The 23,069-nt window shown below is 47.3% G+C and overlaps 1 protein-coding gene across 4 annotated transcripts in view; it reads left to right on the plus strand.

Moving 5' to 3' along the window:
- DAAM2 (dishevelled associated activator of morphogenesis 2) overlaps positions 1-23,069 on the plus strand; it is a 319,005-nt gene that overhangs the window by 268,526 nt on the left and 27,410 nt on the right. For all 4 annotated transcript variants that reach the window (XM_075339000.1, XM_075338999.1, XM_075338998.1 and 1 more), the window contains one exon: positions 16,010-16,094. In XM_075339000.1, coding sequence (XP_075195115.1) covers positions 16,010-16,094 — 85 coding nt within the window. The remainder of the gene's footprint in view (positions 1-16,009; positions 16,095-23,069) is intronic.

Raw genomic sequence — 23,069 nt, forward strand, 5'->3', positions numbered from 1 at the left:
ACACGATCCCTGCCCCCATCACACGATCCCTGCCCCCATCACACGATCCCTGCCCCCATCACACGATCCCTGCCCCCATCACACGATCCCTGCCCCCATCACACAATCCCTGCCCCCATCACACGATCCCTGCCCCCATCATACGATCCCTGCCCCCATCACACGATCCCTGCCCCCATAACACGATCCCTGCCCCATCACACGATCCCTGCCCCCATCACACGATCCCTGCCCCCGTCACACGATCCCTGCCCCCATCACACGATCCCTGCCCCATCACACGATCCCTGCCCCCATCACACGATCCCTGCCCCATCACACGATCCCTGCCCCATCACACGATCCCTTCCCCATCACACGATCCCTTCCCCCATCACACGATCCCTTCCCCCATCACACGATCCCTTCCCCCATCACACGATCCCTTCCCCATCACACGATCCCTGCCCCATCACACGATCCCTTCCCCCATCACACGATGCCTTCCCCATCACACGATCCCTGCTCCCATGATACGATCCCTGCCCCCGTCACACGATCCCTGCCCCATCACACGATACCTACCCCCATCACACGATCCCTGCCCCATCACACGATCCCTGCCCCCGTCACACGATCCCTGCCCCCGTCACACGATCCCTGCCCCATCACACGATCCCTGCCCCATCACACGATCCCTGCCCCCATCACACGATCCCTGCCCCATCACACGATCCCTGCCCCCATCACACGATCCCTGCCCCCATCACACGATCCCTGCCCCCATCACACGATCCCTGCCCCCATCACACGATCCCTGCCCCCATCACACAATCCCTGCCCCCATCACACGATCCCTGCCCCCATCATACGATCCCTGCCCCCATCACACGATCCCTGCCCCCATAACACGATCCCTGCCCCATCACACGATCCCTGCCCCCATCACACGATACCTACCCCCATCACACGATCCCTGCCCCATCACACGATCCCTGCCCCCGTCACACGATCCCTGCCCCCGTCACACGATCCCTGCCCCATCACACGATCCCTGCCCCATCACACGATCCCTGCCCCCATCACACGATCCCTGCCCCATCACACGATCCCTGCCCCCATCACACGATCCCTGCCCCCATCACACGATCCCTGCCCCCATCACACGATCCCTGCCCCCATCACACGATCCCTGCCCCCATCACACAATCCCTGCCCCCATCACACGATCCCTGCCCCCATCATACGATCCCTGCCCCCATCACACGATCCCTGCCCCCATAACACGATCCCTGCCCCATCACACGATCCCTTCCCCATCACACGATCCCTGCCCCCATCACACGATCCCTGCCCCCATCATACGATCCCTGCCCCATCACACGATCCCTGCCCCCATCACACGATCCCTGCCCCATCACACGATCCCTGCCCCCATCACACGATCCCTGCCCCATCACACGATCCCTGCCCCATCACACGATCCCTGCCCCATCACACGATCCCTGCCCCCATCACACGATCCCTGCCCCCATCACACGATCCCTGCCCCCATCATACGATCCCTGCCCCCATCACACGATCCCTGCCCCCATAACACGATCCCTGCCCCATCACACGATCCCTGCCCCCATCACACGATCCCTGCCCCCATCACACGATCCCTGCCCCCATCACACGATCCCTGCCCCCATCACACGATCCCTGCCCCATCACACGATCCCTGCCCCCATCATACGATCCCTGCCCCATCACACGATCCCTGCCCCCATCACACGATCCCTGCCCCCATCACACGATCCCTGCCCCCATCACACGATCCCTGCCCCCATCACACGATCCCTGCCCCATCATACGATCCCTGCCCCCATCACACGATCCCTGCCCCCGTCACACGATCCCTTCCCCCATCACACGATCCCTGCCCCAATCACACGATCCCTGCCCCCATCATACGATCCTTGCCCCCATCATACGATCCCTGCCCCCATCATACGATCCCTGCCCCATCACACGATCCCTGCCCCCATCACACGATACCTACCCCCATCACACGATCCCTGCCCCATCACACGATCCCTGCCCCCGTCACACGATCCCTGCCCCCGTCACACGATCCCTGCCCCCGTCACACGATCCCTGCCCCCATCACACGATCCCTGCCCCCATCACACGATCCCTGCCCCCATCACACGATCCCTGCCCCATCACACGATCCCTTCCCCCATCACACGATCCCTTCCCCCATCACACGATCCCTTCCCCCATCACACGATCCCTTCCCCCATCACACGATCCCTTCCCCATCACACGATCCCTGCCCCATCACACGATCCCTTCCCCCATCACACGATCCCTTCCCCATCACACGATCCCTGCTCCCATGATACGATCCCTGCCCCCGTCACACGATCCCTGCCCCATCACACGATCCCTGCCCCATCACACGATCCCTGCCCCATCACACGATCCCTTCCCCATCACACGATCCCTTCCCCCATCACACGATCCCTTCCCCCATCACACGATCCCTGCTCCCATGATACGATCCCTGCCCCCATCACACAATCCCTTCCCCCATCAGACGATCCCTTCCCCCATCACACGATCCCTTCCCCCATCACACGATCCCTTCCCCCATCACACAATCCCTTCCCCCATCACACGATCCCTTCCCCCATCACACGATCCCTGCTCCCATGATACGATCCCTGCCCCCATCACGCGATCCCTGCCCCCATCACACAATCCCTGCCCCCATCACACGATCCCTGCCCCCATCACACGATAGGATAGTGGGGAGCCAGTGCTGGACCGGGGGAGGGTGAATGCGTTCTCTTTTTATTTTATGTATACAAGCATATTTGGGGTTTCTTATTGTGGCAGACCCCTTTAAAGCAAAAGCTATTACTAAATATTATCCCTTCACCTTTTATTTTGGTTATGTTATGAGGTGCTTCATTGTTCTTCTTCTGCCGTGCAGTGTTCTTCTGCCGTGCAGTGTTCTTCTGCCGTGCAGTGTTCTTCTGCCGTGCAGTGTTCTTCTGCCGTGCAGTGATCTTCTGCCGTGCAGTGTTCTTCTGCCGTGCAGTGTTCTTCTGCCGTGCAGTGTTCTTCTGCCGTGCAGTGTTCTTCTGCCGTGCAGTGTTCTTCTGCCGTGCAGTGTTCTTCTGCCGTGCAGTGTTCTTCTGCCGTGCAGTGTTCTTCTGCCGTGCAGTGTTCTTCTGCCGTGCAGTGATCTTCTGCTGTGCAGTGTTCTTCTGCCGTGCAGTGTTCTTCTTCTGCCGTGCAGTGTTCTTCTTCTGCCGTGCAGTGTTCTTCTTCTGCCGTGCAGTGTTCTTCTTCTGCCGTGCAGTGTTCTTCTTCTGCCGTGCAGTGTTCTTCTGCCGTGCAGTGTTCTTCTGCCGTGCAATGTTCTTCTGCCGTGCAGTGTTCTTCTTCTGCCGTGTAGTGTTCTTCTTCTGCCGTGCAGTGTTCTTCTGCCATGCAGTGTTCTTCTGCCATGCAGTGTTCTTCTGCCATGCAGTGTTCTTCTGCCGTGCAGTGTTCTTCTGCCGTGCAGTGTTCTTCTGCCGTGCAGTGTTCTTCTTCTGCCATGCAGTGTTCTTCTTCTGCCATGCAGTGTTCTTCTGCCATGCAGTGTTCTTCTGCCGTGCAGTGTTCTTCTGCCGTGCAGTGTTCTTCTGCCGTGCAGTGTTCTTCTTCTGCCATGCAGTGTTCTTCTTCTGCCATGCAGTGTTCTTCTGCCATGCAGTGTTCTTCTGCCGTGCAGTGTTCTTCTGCCGTGCAGTGTTTTTCTGCCATGCAGTGTTCTTCTGCCGTGCAGTGTTCTTCTGCCGTGCAGTGTTCTTCTTCTGCTGTGCAGTGTTCTTCTTCTGCTGTGCAGTGTTCTTCTTCTGCTGTGCAGTGTTCTTCTTCTGCCGTGCAGTGTTCTTCTGCCGTGCAGTGTTCTTCTTCTGCCGTGCAGTGTTCTTCTTCTGCCGTGCAGTGTTCTTCTTCTGCCGTGCAGTGTTCTTCTTCTGCCGTGCAGTGTTCTTCTTCTGCCGTGCAGTGTTCTTCTTCTGCCGTGCAGTGTTCTTCTGCCGTGCAGTGTTCTTCTTCTGCCGTGCAGTGTTCTTCTTCTGCCGTGCAGTCTTCTTCTGCCGTGCAGTGTTCTTCTGCCGTGCAGTCTTCTTCTGCCGTGCAGTCTTCTTCTGCCGTGCAGTCTTCTTCTGCCGTGCAGTGTTCTTCTGCCGTGCAGTCTTCTTCTGCCGTGCAGTCTTCTTCTGCCGTGCAGTATTCTTCTGCCGTGCAGTCTTCTTCTGCCGTGCAGTCTTCTTCTGCCGTGCAGTCTTCTTCTGCCGTGCAGTATTCTTCTGCCGTGCAGTCTTCTTCTGCCGTGCTGTCTTCTTCTGCCGTGCAGTGTTCTTCTGCCGTGCAGTCTTCTTCTGCCGTGCAGTCTTCTTCTGCCGTGCAGTCTTCTTCTGCCGTGCAGTGTTCTTCTGCCGTGCAGTCTTCTTCTGCCGTGCAGTGTTCTTCTGCCGTGCAGTCTTCTTCTGCCGTGCAGTCTTCTTCTGCCGTGCAGTGTTCTTCTGCCGTGCAGTCTTCTTCTGCCGTGCAGTATTCTTCTGCCGTGCAGTGTTCTTCTGCCGTGCAGTATTCTTCTGCCGTGCAGTGTTCTTCTGCCGTGCAGTGTTCTTCTGCCGTGCAGTATTCTTCTGCCGTGCAGTGTTCTTCTGCCGTGCAGTGTTCTTATCGGCAGTTTATGGAGTTTATAAATACAGTAGAATATTCCTATTATTGTATCTCTGAGGACGTGTCTCCCCTTTCTCCAGAGCCCCCCATTGTTTGCTCGTCCGTTATTACTTATCTCACGATCTCTTATCTCTGCGCCATTGTGACCCTCGTCTTATGGCTCTGCCTCTACCCTCGGGGCTGTCCTCTATGTCTTTTGTATATAAGTCCACATACCTATGTGCAGACTTTTGTCAAGACTAAGGGCACGATGCCTGAAATGCGTGGTCTTTTCTATGCAATGATGGGTTTTTATACCTTGTTTTAAAACTACATTATAAAAGGTATGTGTGAACGATTTTTCCGTATCCTGAAAGTTTATCCTGAAATTTGTACACACCGACAAGGAACCAGCCTGCCATCCTGGAATGTATCTCCCCATCCTGGTCTATATGTCCCCCCTGCTAGGCCCCATCCTGGTAAATATATCCTCATCCTGGTATATGTCCCCCATCCTGGTATTTCTGTCCCCATCCTGGGCCCCTTCCTGGTATATATGTCCACATCCTGGGCTCATCCTGGTATATATATCCCCATTCCGATATGTATTTGTCCCCATCCTGATATATTTGTCTCCATCCTGATACATTTGTCCCCATCCTGATACATTTGTCCCCATCATGGTATATTTGTCCTTATCCTGTTATATATGCCCCCTCCTGGTATATATGTCCCCATCCTAGTATATTTGTCCACAATCTGGTATATATGCCCCCATCCTGTATATATGTCCGTATACTGGTATATTTGTTCCCATCCTGGTATAAATTTCCCCATCCTGGTATATACATCTTCATCCTGGTTTATTTGTCCTCCATCCTGGTATATTTATCCCGCATCCTGATATATATGTCCACATCCTGGTGTGTGTGTGTGTGTATATATATATATATATATCCTCATCCTGGTATATTTCTTCCCATCCTGGTATATATGTACCCATCCTGGTATATATGTACCCATCCTGGTATATATATCCCCAGCCTGGTATATATATCCCCAGCCTGGTATATTTGTCTTAATCCTGATATATATGTCTCCCTCCTAGGCCCCATCCTCAGAAATATGTCCTCATCCTGGGATAAGTCCACCATCCTAGTATATCTGTCCCTATCTTGGGCCCCTTTCTGGTATATATGTCAACATCCTGGTCCCATCCTGGTGTATATATGTCTCCATCCTGTATATATGTCCCTCATCCTTGTGTATATATATATACCTATATACAGTTAGGTCCAGAAATCTTTGGACAGTGACACAATTTTGGGGAGTTGGGCTCTGCATGCCACCACATTGGATTTGAAATGAAACCTCTACAACAGAATTCAAGTGCAGATTGTAACGTTTAATTTGAAGGTTTGAACAAAAATATCTGATAGAAATTGTAGGAATTGTCACATTTCTTTACAAACACTCCACATTTTAGGAGGTCAAAAGTAATTGGACAAATAAACCAAACCCAAACAAAATATTTTTATTTTCAATATTTTGTTGCGAATCCTTTGGAGGCAATCACTGCCTTAAGTCTGGAACCCATGGACATCACCAAACGCTGGGTTTCCTCCTTCTTAATGCTTTGCCAGGCCTTTACAGCTGCAGCCTTCAGGTCTTGCTTGTTTGTGGGTCTTTCCGTCTTAGGTCTGGATTTGAGCAAGTGAAATGCATGCTCAATTGGGTTAAGATCTGGTGATTGACTTGGCCATTGCAGAATGTTCCACTTTTTTGCACTCATGAACTCCTGGGTAGCTTTGGCTGTATGATTGGGGTCATTGTCCATCTGTACTATGAAGCGCCGTCCGATCAACTTTGCGGCATTTGGCTGAATCTGGGCTGAAAGTATATCCCGGTACACTTCAGAATTCATCCGGCTACTCTTGTCTGCTGTTATGTCATCAATAAACACAAGTGACCCAGTGCCATTGAAAGCCATGCATGCCCACGCCATCACGTTGCCTCCACCATGTTTTACAGAGGATGTGGTGTGCCTTGGATCATGTGCCGTTCCCTTTCTTCTCCAAACTTTTTTCTTCCCATCATTCTGGTACAGGTTGATCTTGGTCTCATCTGTCCATAGAATACTTTTCCAGAACTGAGCTGGCTTCATGAGGTGTTTTTCAGCAAATGTAACTCTGGCCTGTCTATTTTTGGACTTGATGAATGGTTTGCATCTAGATGTGAACCCTTTGTATTTACTTTCATGGAGTCTTCTCTTTACTGGTGACTTAGAGACAGATACACCTACTTCACTGAGAGTGTTCTGGACTTCAGTTGATGTTGTGAACGGGTTCTTCTTCACCAAAGAAAGTATGCGGCGATCATCCACCACTGTTGTCATCCGTGGACGCCCAGGCCTTTTTGAGTTCCCAAGCTCACCAGTCAATTCCTTTTTTCTCAGAATGTACCCGACTGTTGATTTTGCTACTCCAATGGATTTTTTCTTTTTTTTCAGCCTCAGGATGTTCTGCTTCACCTCAATTGAGAGTTCCTTAGACCGCATGTTGTCTGGTCACAGCAACAGCTTCCAAATGCAAAACCACACACCTGTAATCAACCCCAGACCTTTTAACTACTTCATTCATTACAGGTTAACGAGGGAGACGCCTTCAGAGTTAATTGCAGCCCTTAGAGTCCCTTGTCCAATTACTTTTGGTCCCCTGAAAAAGAGGAGGCTATGCATTACAGAGCTATGATTCCTAAACCCTTTCTCCAATATGGATGTGAAAACTCTCATATTGCAGCTGGGAGTGTGCACTTTCAGCCCATATTATATATAGAATTGTATTTCTGAACATGTTTTTGTAAACCGCTAAAATAACAAAACTTGTCACTGTCCAAATATTTCTGGACCTAACTGTATATGGGCCCATCACGCCGCACACTGCAAAAAAGATAAACGATTATACTCGCCTTCCCTCCGCTCCCCCAGTGCGCGGTGTCCTCTTCCAGTGCAGAGCGTGATGTCACTGCCATTCACGTCCACTTACACCAACATTAGCTGCTGGCTTATTCACTGCTCCCCACACTCGGGATTATGAGTTTAGGGAGCATAAAAATTACTAATGTTCTGTTTTTTCAACCTAAAAGTGTTTGAATGCATCTTCACATCTAACAATGCCCCCGGGTGCCCCCTGCAAAACTACTAGTGCCTCTAAAGCCCCCCTAAAAATCTAATACTGTCTGAGATCCTTGACATGTGCAATAAGTAAAGGTCGCAGTCCCCCGATTCCTTATATGAATAGCGGTGCGATGCGGTGCGCGCAGGCGGCACCATGCAGTAGTCACTGCGCCAGTTGCGCCGAGTCGCTGGGGTTTTAGTCCTGCAGCAGACTGCGGCTCCATGAGTTTGAGGCATTGAATTTGGCGCCTCTCGCTCCACTGCCCTGTTTATCGTTCATCAGTACTGGGGTGCAGAAGGGTCTGGTTGCACTGTTAGGCGCCATTATTGCTATCTACAGCTCTCAGCTGTCATTGGAAAAAGTAAGAGAAATGTCTGGAATGTGACGTGACGGAAATATCAGAAAGTCGTGTTCTCCAGATTCCAGGGAACGTTCCTTCTCATCCGGCGTCGCTCCAGCAGGGGGCCGCTCGCCGTGTGCAGACCCTCCGGCGTGTCCCGGTCACGGCTGATACTGCAGCCCCCCGCCATTGGAGGACGCTCGGCTCTGACCGCTTCAGTGTCAGGAATATCTGTTGCAATTTTCCGAAAGGCCCCTTGCAGTTTACATTGGCTTCTCGCGAAGATCACGACTCGCGGCTGATACTGAATATTCTCCTCTGTCCTTTGATCATTGGTTCTGGAATCTGAACGGAGACGAGAGCGCGTTCAATCAGCGACGAATATGCGTGTATTATTGTAACTAATCACCGATCACCCTGTGTATGCTACGCAACCTCCGGAGGCGCCGAACATTCCTGCCGAAACATGCCGGGAGCGCGACCGCAGGGAAGGAGCGTCACCAGAGAAACAAGGGGCAATAACTGTGCAGAAGGGGAATATGCAGGGTACAACAGAAGCATTTATATTGGTGATGGACACGCTGGTATAACCTGGGCATCTCCTGTATATAATTATATATGTACAGCTGGTATAACCCGGGCACCTCCTGTATATAATTATATATGTACAGCCGGTATAACCTGGGCATCTCCTGTATATAATTATATATGTACAGCCGGTATAACCTGGACATCTCCTGTATATAATTATATATGTACAGCTGGTATAACCCGGGCATCTCCTGTATATAATTATATATGTACAGCCGGTATAACCTGGGCATCTCCTGTATATAATTATATATGTACAGCTGGTATAACCTGGGCATCTCCTGTATATAATTATATATGTACAGCCGGTATAACCTGGACATCTCCTGTATATAATTATATATGTACAGCCGGTATAACCTGGGCATCTCCTGTATATAATTATATATGTACAGCTGGTATAACCTGGGCATCTCCTGTATATAATTATATATGTACAGCCGGTATAACCTGGACATCTCCTGTATATAATTATATATGTACAGCCGGTATAACCTGGACATCTCCTGTATATAATTATATATGTACAGCCGGTATAACCTGGACATCTCCTGTATATAATTATATATGTACAGCCGGTATAACCCGGGCATCTCCTGTATATAATTATATATGTACAGCCGGTATAACCCGGGCATCTCCTGTATATAATTATATATGTACAGCCGGTATAACCTGGGTACCTCCTGTATATAATTATATATGTACAGCTGGTATAACCTGGGCATCTCCTGTATATAATTATATATGTACAGCTGGTATAACCTGGGCATCTCCAGTATATAATTATATATGTACAGCCGGTATAACCTGGACATCTCCTGTATATAATTATATATGTACAGCCGGTATAACCTGGGTACCTCCTGTATATAATTATATATGTACAGCTGGTATAACCCGGGCATCTCCTGTATATAATTATATATGTACAGCCGGTATAACCTGGGTACCTCCTGTATATAATTATATATGTACAGCTGGTATAACCTGGGCATCTCCTGTATATAATTATATATGTACAGCCGGTATAACCTGGGCATCTCCTGTATATAATTATATATGTACAGCCGGTATAACCTGGGCATCTCCTGTATATAATTATATATGTACAGCCGGTATAACCTGGGCATCTCCTGTATATAATTATATATGTACAGCTGGTATAACCTGGGTATCTCCTGTATATAATTATATATGTACAGCCGGTATAACCTGGGCATCTCCTGTATATAATTATACATGTACAGCCGGTATAACCTGGGCATCTCCTGTATATAATTATATATGTACAGCCACTATAACCTGGGCATCTCCTGTATATAATTATATATGTACAGCCACTATAACCCGGGCATCTCCTGTATATAATTATATATGTACAGCTGGTATAACCTGGGTATCTCCTGTATATAATTATATATGTACAGCCGGTATAACCCGGGCATCTCCTGTATATAATTATGTATGTACAGCCGGTATAACCTGGCATCTCCTGTATATAATTATATATGTATAGCCGGTATAACCTGGGCATCTCCTGTATATAATTATATATGTACAGCTGGTATAACCTGGGCATCTCCTGTATATAATTATATATGTACAGCCGGTATAACCTGGGCATCTCCTGTATATAATTATATATGTACAGCCGGTATAACCTGGGCATCTCCTGTATATAATTATATATGTACAGCCGGTATAACCTGGGCATCTCCTGTATATAATTATATATGTACAGCCGGTATAACCTGGGCATCTCCTGAATATAATTATATATGTACAGCCGGTATAACCGGGGCATCTTCTGTATATAATTATATATGTACAGCCGGTATAACCTGGGCATCTCCTGTATATAATTATATATGTACAGCCGGTATAACCTGGACATCTCCTGTATATAATTATATATGTACAGCTGGTATAACTTGGGTATCTCCTGAATATAATTATATATGTACAGCCGGTATAACCTGGGCATCTCCTATATATAATTATATATGTACAGCTGGTATAACCCGGGCATCTCCTGTATATAATTATATATGTACAGCCGGTATAACCTGGACATCTCTTGTATATAATTATATATGTACAGCTGGTATAACCTGGGCATCCTCTGTATATAATTATATATGTACAGCCGGTATAACCTGGGCATCTCCTATATATAATTATATATGTACAGCCGGTATAACCTGGGCATCTCCTGTATATAATTATACATGTACAGCTGGTATAACCCGGGCATCTCCTGTATATAATTATATATGTACAGCTGGTATAACCTGGGCATCTCCTTATATAATTATATATGTACAGCTGGTATAACCCGGGCATCTCCTGTATATAATTATATATGTACAGCTGGTATAACCTGGGCATCTCCTGTATATAATTATATATGTACAGCCGGTATAACCCGGGCATCTCCTGTATATAATTATATATGTACAGCCGGTATAACCTGGGCATCTCCTGTATATAATTATATATGTACAGCTGGTATAACCCGGGCATCTCCTGTATATAATTATATATGTACAGCTGGTATAACCTGGGCATCTCCTGTATATAATTATATATGTACAGCTGGTATAACCTGTGCATCTCCTGTATATAATTATATATGTACAGCTGGTATAACCTGGGCATCTCCTGTATATAATTATATATGTACAGCTGGTATAACCTGTGCATCTCCTGTATATAATTATATATGTAAAGCTGGTATAACCCGGGCATCTCCTGTATATAATTATATATGTACAGCCGGTATAACCTGGGCATCTCCTGTATATAATTATATATGTACAGCTGGTATAACCCGGGCATCTCCTGTATATAATTATATATGTACAGCCGGTATAACCTGGGCATCTCCTGTATATAATTATATATGTACAGCTGGTATAACCCGGGCATCTCCTGTATATAATTATATATGTACAGCTGGTATAACCTGGGCTCTCCTGTATATAATTATATATGTACAGCCGGTATAACCTGGGCATCTCCTGTATATAATTATATATGTACAGCCGGTATAACCTGGGCATCTCCTGTATATAATTATATATGTACAGCTGGTATAACCTGGGCATCTCCTGTATATAATTATATATGTACAGCTGGTATAACCTGGGCATCTCTTGTATATAATTATATATGTACAGCTGGTATAACCTGGGCATCTCCTGTATATAATTATATATGTACAGCCGGTATAACCTGGGCATCTCCTGTATATAATTATATATGTACAGCCGGTATAACCTGGGCATCTCCTGAATATAATTATATATGTATAGCCGGTATAACCTGGGCATCTCCTGTATATAATTATATATGTACAGCCGGTATAACCTGGGCATCTCCTGTATATAATTATATATGTACAGCCGGTATAACCTGGACATCTCCTGTATATAATTATATATGTACAGCTGGTATAACCTGGAGATCTCCTGTATATAATTATATATGTACAGCTGGTATAACCTGGGCATCTCCTGTATATAATTATATATGTACAGCTGGTATAACCTGGACATCTCCTGTATATAATTATATATGTACAGCCGGTATAACCTGGGCATCTCCTGTATATAATTATATATGTATAGCCGGTATAACCTGGGCATCTCCTGTATATAATTATATATGTACAGCCGGTATAACCTGGGCATCTCCTGTATATAATTATATATGTACAGCCGGTATAACCTGGACATCTCCTGTATATAATTATATATGTACAGCTGGTATAACCCGGGCATCTCCTGTATATAATTATATATGTACAGCTGGTATAACCTGGGCATCTCCTGTATATAATTATATATGTACAGCTGGTATAACCCGGGCATCTCCTGTATATAATTATATATGTACAGCTGGTATAACCTGGACATCTCCTGTATATAATTATATATGTACAGCTGGTATAACCTGGGCATCTCCTGTATATACCTATATATGTACAGCCGGTATAATCTGGACATCTCCTGTATATAATTATATATGTACAGCTGGTATAACCTGGGCACCTCCTGTATATAATTATATATGTACAGCTGGTATAACCTGGGCACCTCCTGTATATAGTTATATATGTACAGCTGGTATAACCTGGGCATCTCCTGTATATAATTATATATGTACAGCCGGTATAACCTGGGCATCTCCTGTATATAATTATATATGTACAGCCGGTATAACCTGGGCATCTCCTGTATATAATTATATATGTACAGCTGGTATAACCCGGGCATCTCCTGTATATAATTATATATGTACAGCTGGTATAACCTGGACATCTCCTGTATATAATTATATATGTACAGCTGGTATAACCTGGGCATCTCATGTATATAATTATATATGTACAGCCGGTATAACCTGGGCATCTCCTGTATATAATTATATATGTACAGCCGGTATAACCTGGGCATCTCCTGTATATAATTATATATGTACAGCTGATATAACCTGGGCATCTCATGTATATAATTATATATGTACAGCCGGTATAACCTGGGTATCTCCTGTATATAATTATATATGTACAGCCGGTATAACCTGGGCATCTCATGTATATAATTATATATGTACAGCCGGTATAACCTGGGCATCTCCTGTATATAATTATATATGTACAGCCGGTATAACCTGGGCATCTCATGTATATAATTATATATGTACAGCCGGTATAACCTGGGTATCTCCTGTATATAATTATATATGTACAGCCGGTATAACTCGGACATCTCCTGTATATAATTATATATGTACAGCTGGTATAATCTGGACATCTCCTGTATATAATTATATATGTACAGCTGGTATAACCCGGGCATCTCCTGTATATAATTATATATGTACAGCTGGTATAACCTGGGCATCTCCTGTATATAATTATATATGTACAGCTGGTATAACCCGGGCATCTCCTGTATATAATTATATATGTACAGCCGGTATAACCTGGGCATCTCCTGTATATAATTATATATGTACAGCCGGTATAACCTGGGCATCTCCTGTATATAATTATATATGTACAGCCGGTATAACCTGGGCATCTCCTGTATATAATTATATATGTACAGCGGGTATAACCTGGGTATATCCTGTATATAATTATATATGTACAGCTGGTATAACCTGGGCATCTCCTGTATATAATTATATATGTACAGCTGGTATAACCCGGGCATCTCCTGTATATAATTATATATGTACAGCTGGTATAACCTGGGCATCTCCTGTATATAATTATATATGTACAGCTGGTATAATCTGGGCATCTTCTATATATTATTATATATGTACAGCGGGTATAACCTGGGCATCTCCTGTATATAATTATATATGTACAGCCGGTATAACCTGGACATCTCCTGTATATAATTATATATGTACAGCCGGTATAACCTGGGCATCTCCTGTATATAATTATATATGTACAGCTGGTATAACCCGGGCATCTCCTGTATATAATTATATATGTACAGCTGGTATAACTCGGGCATCTCCGGTATATAATTATATATGTACAGCTGGTATAACCTGGACATCTCCTGTATATAATTATATATGTACAGCTGGTATAACCCGGGCATCTCCGGTATATAATTATATATGTACAGCTGGTATAACCTGGGCATCTCCTGTATATAATTATATATGTACAGCCGGTATAACCCGGGCATCTCCTGTATATAATTATATATGTACAGCCGGTATAACCTGGGCATCTCCTGTATATAATTATATATGTACAGCTGGTATAACCTGGGCATCTCCTGTATATAATTATATATGTACAGCCGGTATAACCTGGGCATCTCCTGTATATAATTATATATGTACAGCTGGTATAACCCGGGCATCTCCTGTATATAATTATATATGTACAGCCGGTATAACCTGGGCATCTCCTGTATATAATTATATATGCACAGTCGGTATAACCTGGCATCTCCTGTATATAATTATATATGTACAGTCGGTATAACCTGGCATCTCCTGTATATAATTATATATGTACAGCTGGTATAACCCGGGCATCTCCTGTATATATTATACATGTACAGCCGGTATAACCTGGGCATCTCCTGTATATAATTATATATGTACAGCTGGTATAACCTGGGCATCTCCTGTATATAATTATATATGTACAGCCGGTATAACCTGGGCATCTCCAGTATATAATTATATATGTACAGCTGGTATAATCTGGGCACCTCCTGTATATAATTATATATTTACAGCTGGTATAACCCGGGCATCTCCTGTATATAATTATATATGTACAGCTGGTATAACCTGGGCATCTCCTGTATATAATTATATATGTACAGTCGGTATAACCTGGGCATCTCCTGTATATAATTATATATGTACAGCTGGTATAACCTGGGCATCTCCTGTATATAATTATATATGTACAGCTGGTATAACCTGGGCATCCTCTGTATATAATTATATATGTACAGCTGGTATAACCTGGGCATCTCCTGTATATAATTATATATATACAGCTGGTATGACCTGGGCATCCTCTGTATATAATTATATATGTACAGCCGGTATAACCTGGGCATCTCCTGTATATAATTATATATGTACAGCTGGTATAACCTGGACATCTCCTGTATATAATTATATATGTACAGCCGGTATAACCTGGGCATCTCCTGTATACAATTATATATGTATAGCCGGTATAACCTGGGCATCTCCTGTATATAATTATATATGTACAGCTGGTATAACCTGGGCATCTCCTGTATATAATTATATATGTACAGCCGGTATAACCTGGGCATCTCCTGTATATAATTATATATGTACAGCTGGTATAACCTGGGCATCTCCTGTATATAATTATATATGTACAGCTGGTATAACCTGGACATCTCCTGTATATAATTATATATGTACAGCCGGTCTAACCTGGGCATCTCCTGTATATAATTATATATGTACAGCCGGTATAACCTGTGCATCTCCTGTATATAATTATATATATACAGCCGGTATAATCTGGGTATCTCCTGTATATAATTATATATGTACAGCTGATATATTGTTACGTTTCTATGTTGCTCTTTTTACAACCTCTGACTGATCTGAGACGTTTGTTACTTTCTTTCTATCTTGTCTTTGCCATTTTTGTGCTTTTTTTGTTTTCTAGACTGAAGTTGTCCAATGAGGAGATAAAGAAAGCGATTATGGAAATGGACGAGCAGGAGGATCTTCCCAAAGACATGCTGGAGCAGGTAGGACGCGGGCGGAGGAGCTGACCTCCTTCTTCTTACTTGCGGTTCTTATTTCTCTTTGGGACACGTCTGTGTTTTTCTCGCTGTTATCATCCAATGGGATGGAAGCTCCTGACGGCAGATCCCTCTGTAACAATCACCTCCATCCAGAATCGCTCTCTAGTGCCGGCCATAGGCGTGTCGGCTCTGCAGAACAGGCTCTTGTTATTTCTATGGTTGTATAGAGATTAGCGGCTGCAGGACAACACAGGCGCCACTAGTCTCAATGGAAACAGACGTCGGGGTACATAAAATCCCGACACATCGAGTCACGCTGTCAATGATGAGGATGCGGCAGAAGAGCTGAGGGGTCCCAAGTGCCAAACATCATCCATAAGATACACTTGTTACCCTTTTGCCCCACCTGAAAAGCTGTAAGGAAGATGGATCTTCGAGTTAGGTGAAAATTTCCCGCATTTACCATAAGAGCAGCCTTTGCCGGTGCTGCGCGGACCACGGAGGACGATGCACAGGACTTTACCGGGGGCACCCAACACCGGCAATGATTGACAGATAACTTTCCTAATATTTCATTTAGTTGCCATTTTTAGTACTTCATTCCTTAAAGACTCAAATCTAGGACCTGATATGTGAGTCTGACAGTGAGCACAGGCTGCACTGCTGGCAATGAGAGGATGGCTGAGATCTGCTGTTACTCAATGGAATTTACTGGTTACAATAGCGCCCTCTGGTGTTTAGGTAACGGCAGATTTTATGGGACCTCGTCCTGCTGATGATAATTCACTTTACTTCACTTTTCCAAACCCCTGAAAGTTCTGTAGATGTGAAGGCAGACCCCCGCACGGAGGGGGGGGATCGGGGGTAGGGGGGGGCTCATTGAGTGGGGAAGTTGCTCTTTATAGCCTTTCTTTGTGGTTTCGAGCTGTTCAGACGGCTTTATGGTTTCCCGGCCAGGGGCCATCCTGCACTAATGAGCTCTAAGTGAGAGGAACAGACTGTCTGCAGTCTGGCAGCTTCTGGTTTGGCAGCGCCGGACGGACACTTTCCTGTACGATTTTCAATAGATGCATTAATGAGAGCACAATACAGAGATTGGCGCTGGCGCTGCGCACAAACGATGGCGCTTTGTTTCAACTTCCAAATAAAATGATCAAGAGAAGACGAGCGTGAGGATAAAATAAGGAGCAGAAATATGGCCGCCTGTGTGCGCGAGGTCTGCGGATTCTCACATCCCTATCCCTCTTCTAGCATTGTGTAGATTGTGCCAATCCAGAGGCTCCAACCACAGAGCGAAGGTGGCAGGAGTGGACACACGAGGGTCAGTGGCCACCAACCACAAAGCGGAGGTGGCAGGAGTGGACACACGAGGGTCAGTGGCCACCAACCACAGAGCGGAGGTGGCAGGAGTGGACACACGAGGGTCAGTGGCCACCAACCACAGAGCGGAGGTGGCAGGAGTGGACACACGAGGGTCAGTGGCCACCAACCACAGAGCGGAAGTGGCAGGAGTGGACACACGAGGGTCAGTGGCCACCAACCACAGAGCGGAGGTGGCAGGAGTGGACACACGAGGGTCAGTGGCCACCAACCACAGAGCAGAGGTGGCAGGAGTGGACACACGAGGGTCAGTGACCACCAACCATAGAGCGGAAGTGGCAGGAGTGGACACACGAGGGTCAGTAACCACCAACCACAGAGCGGAAGTGGCAGGAGTGGAGACACGAGGGTCAGTGGGCTCTAATCATAGAGCAGAGGTGGCAGGAGTGGAGACACGAGGGTCAGTGGCCACCAACCATAGAGCTGAGAGGGCAGGTGTGGACACAAGAGGGTCAGTAACCACCAACCACAGAGCGGAGGTGGCAGGAGTGGAGACACAAGGGTCCGTAGGCTCCAATCATAGAGCGGAGGTGGCAGGTGTGGACACACAAGGGTCAGTGACCACCAACCATGGAGCGGAGGTGACAGGTGTGGACACACAAGGGTCACTGGGCACCAACCATAGAGCAGAGGTGGCAGGTGTAGAGACACGAGAGTCAGTGGGCCCCAACCACAGAGTGAAGGTGGCAGGAGTGGAGATACACGGGTCTGTGGACACCAACCATAGAACGGAGGTGGCAGGAGTGGAGACATGAGGGTCAGTGAGCACCAACCATAGAGCGGAGGTGGCAGGAGTGAAGACACCAGGGTCAGTGGACACCAACCAAGGAACGGAGGTGGCAGTTGTGGAGATACAAGGGTCAGTGGGCTCCAATCATAGAGCGGAAGAGGCAGGTGTAGAGACACGAGGGTCAGTGGGTACCAATCACAGAGCGGAGGAGGCAGGTGTGGAGACACGAGGGTCAGTGGGTACCAATCACAGAGCGGGGGTGGCAGGTGTGGAAACTACAGGGTCAGTGGGCACCAACCACAGAGTGGAAGTGGCAGGTGTGGACACACGAGGGTCAGTGACCACCAACCATGGAGCGGAGGTGACAGGTATGGACATACAAGGGTCAGTGGGCACCAACCATAGAGCAGAGGTGGCAGGTGTAGAGACACGAGAGTCAGTGGGCACCAACCACAGAGCGAAGGTGGCAGGTGTAGAGACACGCGGGTCAGTGGACACCAACCAAGGAACGGAGGTGGCAGGTGTAGAGACATGAGGGTCAGTGAGCACCAACCATAGAGTGGAGGTGGCAGGAGTGGAGACTCCAGGGTCAGTGGACACCAACCAAGGAACGGAGGTGGCAGGTGTAGAGACACGCGGGTCAGTGGACACCAACCAAGGAACGGAGGTAGCAGGTGTAGAGACATGAGGGTCAGTGGGCTCCAATCATAGAGCGGAGGTGGTAGGAGTGGAGACTCCAGGGTCAGTGGACACCAACCAAGGAACGGAGGTGGCAGGTGTGGAGACATGAGGGTCAGTGGGCTCCAATCATAGAGCGGAGGAGGCAGGTGTGGAGACATGAGGGTCAGTGGGCTCCAATCATAGAGCGGAGGAGGCAGGTGTGGAGACATGAGGGTCAGTGGGCTCCAATCATAGAGCGGAGGAGGCAGGTGTGGAGACATGAGGGTCAGTGGGCTCCAATCATAGAGCGGAGGAGGCAAGTGTGGAGACATGAGGGTCAGTGGGCTCCAATCATAGAGCGGAGGAGGCAGGTGTGGAGACATGAGGGTCAGTGGACTCCAATCATAGAGCGGAGGAGGCAGGTGTGGAGACATGAGGGTCAGTGAGCACCAACCAAGGAACGGAGGAGGCAGGTGTGGAGACATGAGGGTCAGTGAGCACCAATCATAGAGCGGAGGTGGCAGGACAACACAGGTGAGGGATCCACACTCCGGTAAGACTTTATTAATTCACCAACAGACAACAGCATATATTGCATTCCCAGCAAGTACATTAGATGGTACAAACAACAGAGTCGCACTTTTCCACCTGCCCACCAGGGATTAGAATCTTCATGACTTCGGGGCTTTTAGGGTATGTGCCCACGGGAGCTTGAATCTGCAGATTTTGCCGCGGAAAACCTGCAGACTTTTCTGGATTTTCCAGATAAATCCGCAGGTTTTAGCATGTACAGACACTCCCCATGTTATCCTATGGGACATGGGGAGTGTCTGTGTCCACGCTGCGGAAGGTGCGGCTGCCGAACATGGTGTGGATGTCCCGCAGCCGCACATAACTGCATGTCAATTATTCCTGCGGAATTACCTGCGGAAATCCCGGCCCTCCGCTATGGAGATAGAGGCCGGGACGTCCGCAGGTATTTCGCATGAAACTCCTCAGGTTTACCGCAGCTATATCGCTGGAATCCCGCAACTAAAATTAGCTGCGGATGCCGGCGGGCAGCTGCGGGAAACCTGCGCTCGTACCTGCGGATACATCCGCAGCTACAAACTCCCGTGGGCACATAGCCTTAGGGCCACTACCCCACCCAGCAGCACCCTGCTTTTGGTGGGCACCCACTGAGTGTCAATAGTAGCAACTTTGGGAAACTGACTGAGCGCAGCAAGATATGCAGCCAGGGGACCGAATTGTCCCAACCTGGGTTCTCCAAGTGAATTTGTGGACTCCGTGTTGGGCAGTGGAGCAGTTTTGTGATCCTCCAGCTGGAACCATGGATTCTAGGCTGACGTCATGTAGAATCACAGGGGATAGAAGCAAGGCCCTTTTTATATCCCTCAGTTCCCATTTTAGGATATTATGTCTTACAGAATTGGGGGGAGACAATCATGGCTCCTGCAAAAGTGAGGACTATCTCCTAGAAGCATGTCACCTCGCTCCTGCAAAAGTGAGGACTATCTCTAGAAGCATGTCACCTCGCTCCTGCAAAAGTGAGGACCATCTCTAGAAGCAGGTCACCTCGCTCCTGCAAAAGTGAGGACTATCTCTAGAAGCAGGTCACCTCGCTCCTGCAAAAGTGAGGACCATCTCTAGAAGCAGGTCACCTTGCTCCTGCAAAAGTGAGGACTATCTCTAGAAGCATGTCACCTCGCTCCTTCAAAAGTGAGGACTATCTCTAGAAGCAGGTCACCTCGCTCCTGCAAAAGTGAGGACTATCTCTAGAAGCATGTCACCTTGCTCCTGCAAAAGTGAGGACTATCTCTAGAAGCATGTCACCTCGCTCCTGCAAAAGTGAGGACTATCTCTAGAAGCAGGTCACCTCGCTCCTGCAAAAGTGAGGACTATCTCTAGAAGCATGTCACCTGGCTCCTGCAAAAGTGAGGACTATCTCTAGAAGCATGTCACCTCGCTCCTGCAAAAGTGAGGACTATCTCTAGAAGCATGTCACCTCGCTCCTGCAAAAGTGAGGACTATCTCTAGAAGCATGTCACCCCACTCCTGCAAAAGTGAGGACTATCTCTAGAAGCATGTCACCCCGCTCCTGCAAAAGTGAGGACAATCTCTAGAAGCATGTCACCTCGCTCCTGCAAAAGTGAGGACTATCTCTAGAAGCATGTCACCTCGCTCCTGCAAAAGTGAGGACTATCTCTAGAAGCATGTCACCTGGCTCCTGCAAAAGTGAGGACTATCTCTAGAAGCATGTCACCTCGCTCCTGCAAAAGTGAGGACTATCTCTAGAAGCATGTCACCTCGCTCCTGCAAAAGTGAGGACTATCTCTAGAAGCATGTCACCCCACTCCTGCAAAAGTGAGGACTATCTCTAGAAGCATGTCACCCCGCTCCTGCAAAAGTGAGGACTATCTCTAGAAGCAGGTCACCTTGCTCCTGCAAAAGTGAGGACTATCTCTAGAAGCATGTCACCCCACTCCTGCAAAAGTGAGGACTATCTCTAGAAGCATGTCACCTCGCTCCTGCAAAAGTGAGGACTATCTCTAGAAGCAGGTCACCTTGCTCCTGCAAAAGTGAGGACTATCTCTAGAAGCATGTCACCTCGCTCCTGCAAAAGTGAGGACTATCTCTAGAAGCAGGTCACCTTGCTCCTGCAAAAGTGAGGACTATCTCTAGAAGCAGGTCACCTTGCTCCTGCAAAAGTGAGGTCCATCTCTAGAAGCAGGTCACCTTGCTCCTGCAAAAGTGAGGACTATCTCCTAGAAGCATGTCACCCCGCTCCTGCAAAAGTGAGGACTATCTCTAGAAGCAGGTCACCTTGCTCCTGCAAAAGTGAGGACTATCTCTAGAAGCAGGTCACCTTGCTCCTGCAAAAGTGAGGTCCATCTCTAGAAGCAGGTCACCTCGCTCCTGCAAAAGTGAGGACTATCTCTAGAAGCATGTCACCCCGCTCCTGCAAAAGTGAGGACTATCTCTAGAAGCAGGTCACCTCGCTCCTGCAAAAGTGAGGACTATCCCTAGAAGCAAATCTTGAGCGGACCATGCCTCTTAGCTTTCCATCTTGTTCCTACAAAGGGAGGACCATCCCCGGGACTTGGCCACTTTGGCCTCTTGCTGTTCATCTCTTCCTTTACCAGGCTCCTGTATGTAGATATTGTGGGGTATTTTGGGGGTCTTGCATTGAACATTGCTGTTTTTGTCTTTGGATGCCCCCTCCAGTATAAATTCCAGCACTGATGGGTCAGTAAGGATGATGTGTAGGACGTATTGGTGCTATAGAGGATCATTCATTACCCCGGACCCCCGGTTATAGACGTGTCGCCTGAGATCATCTCCGTCTGGCGTCTGTATAACCAGCTCATTATCTGCCAGACTGTGATCATTTGTGGGGGCTCCGAGGTCACAGGGGGTGGACGAGCGGCAGAGGGCATCAGAATAGCATGAAATACTTCTATAATTAACAGATCCAGTGCCTGCCCCGGGCCACGGCTGACACGTGGCATCTGTGTCTGGGGTCCGGACGCTGGTAAGAATATGACCCTTCTTCTTACTTTGTCCCTTTAGTCCTTTGATTCTCCTGCAGAACAATGTCTCTGTGTGAGTATTGTATGTATATATCCAGCGTACGTCTAACGCTGCACAATAAGGGGTCCGCACCACTTAGAGTGGAATGAATCGGGGGTCCTATCCCAGGTAGACGTCTTCTCCCGGCAATCTGGACCTCTATATGGTCACAAACCATGGTGATCTTACACCCAACATGTGAGCAAATGTCACCAGACCCCAAACCAGGTCCTCAAATAAATACTGACCCTGGTTCAGACCCCTGAAAGACACACACAGATCCTAAACCAGACCCCAGAAACTCGTAATGAAATGCAGACCCTCTTAAAAACGAATTCAGACTAGATCCCCTCCTATATACAGACCCTCCTTTGAAACAGAGCCCAGGAGACCCAGTTATCGACCCCTGCACCCCTATTTCTACAGATATGGGATCTCCACCTCTCCACATGTCTTTCCTACAGACCCCCCATCTTTACAGGCAGCAGCTCCCCCATGTATCCCCCATTTATATAAAGACCCCAGACCTGACACCCGGTTTCTCACCTCTGATATTTGCCTTCACTTATAAAGGTCCAAAAGATCTTCCATATCCGAGGGTCTCAGGATGATCCAGAAAAGTTGTTGCAAGATCTTCT

This window comes from Anomaloglossus baeobatrachus, chromosome 3 (assembly GCF_048569485.1).
Source record: "Anomaloglossus baeobatrachus isolate aAnoBae1 chromosome 3, aAnoBae1.hap1, whole genome shotgun sequence".
NCBI lineage: Eukaryota > Metazoa > Chordata > Amphibia > Anura > Aromobatidae > Anomaloglossus > Anomaloglossus baeobatrachus.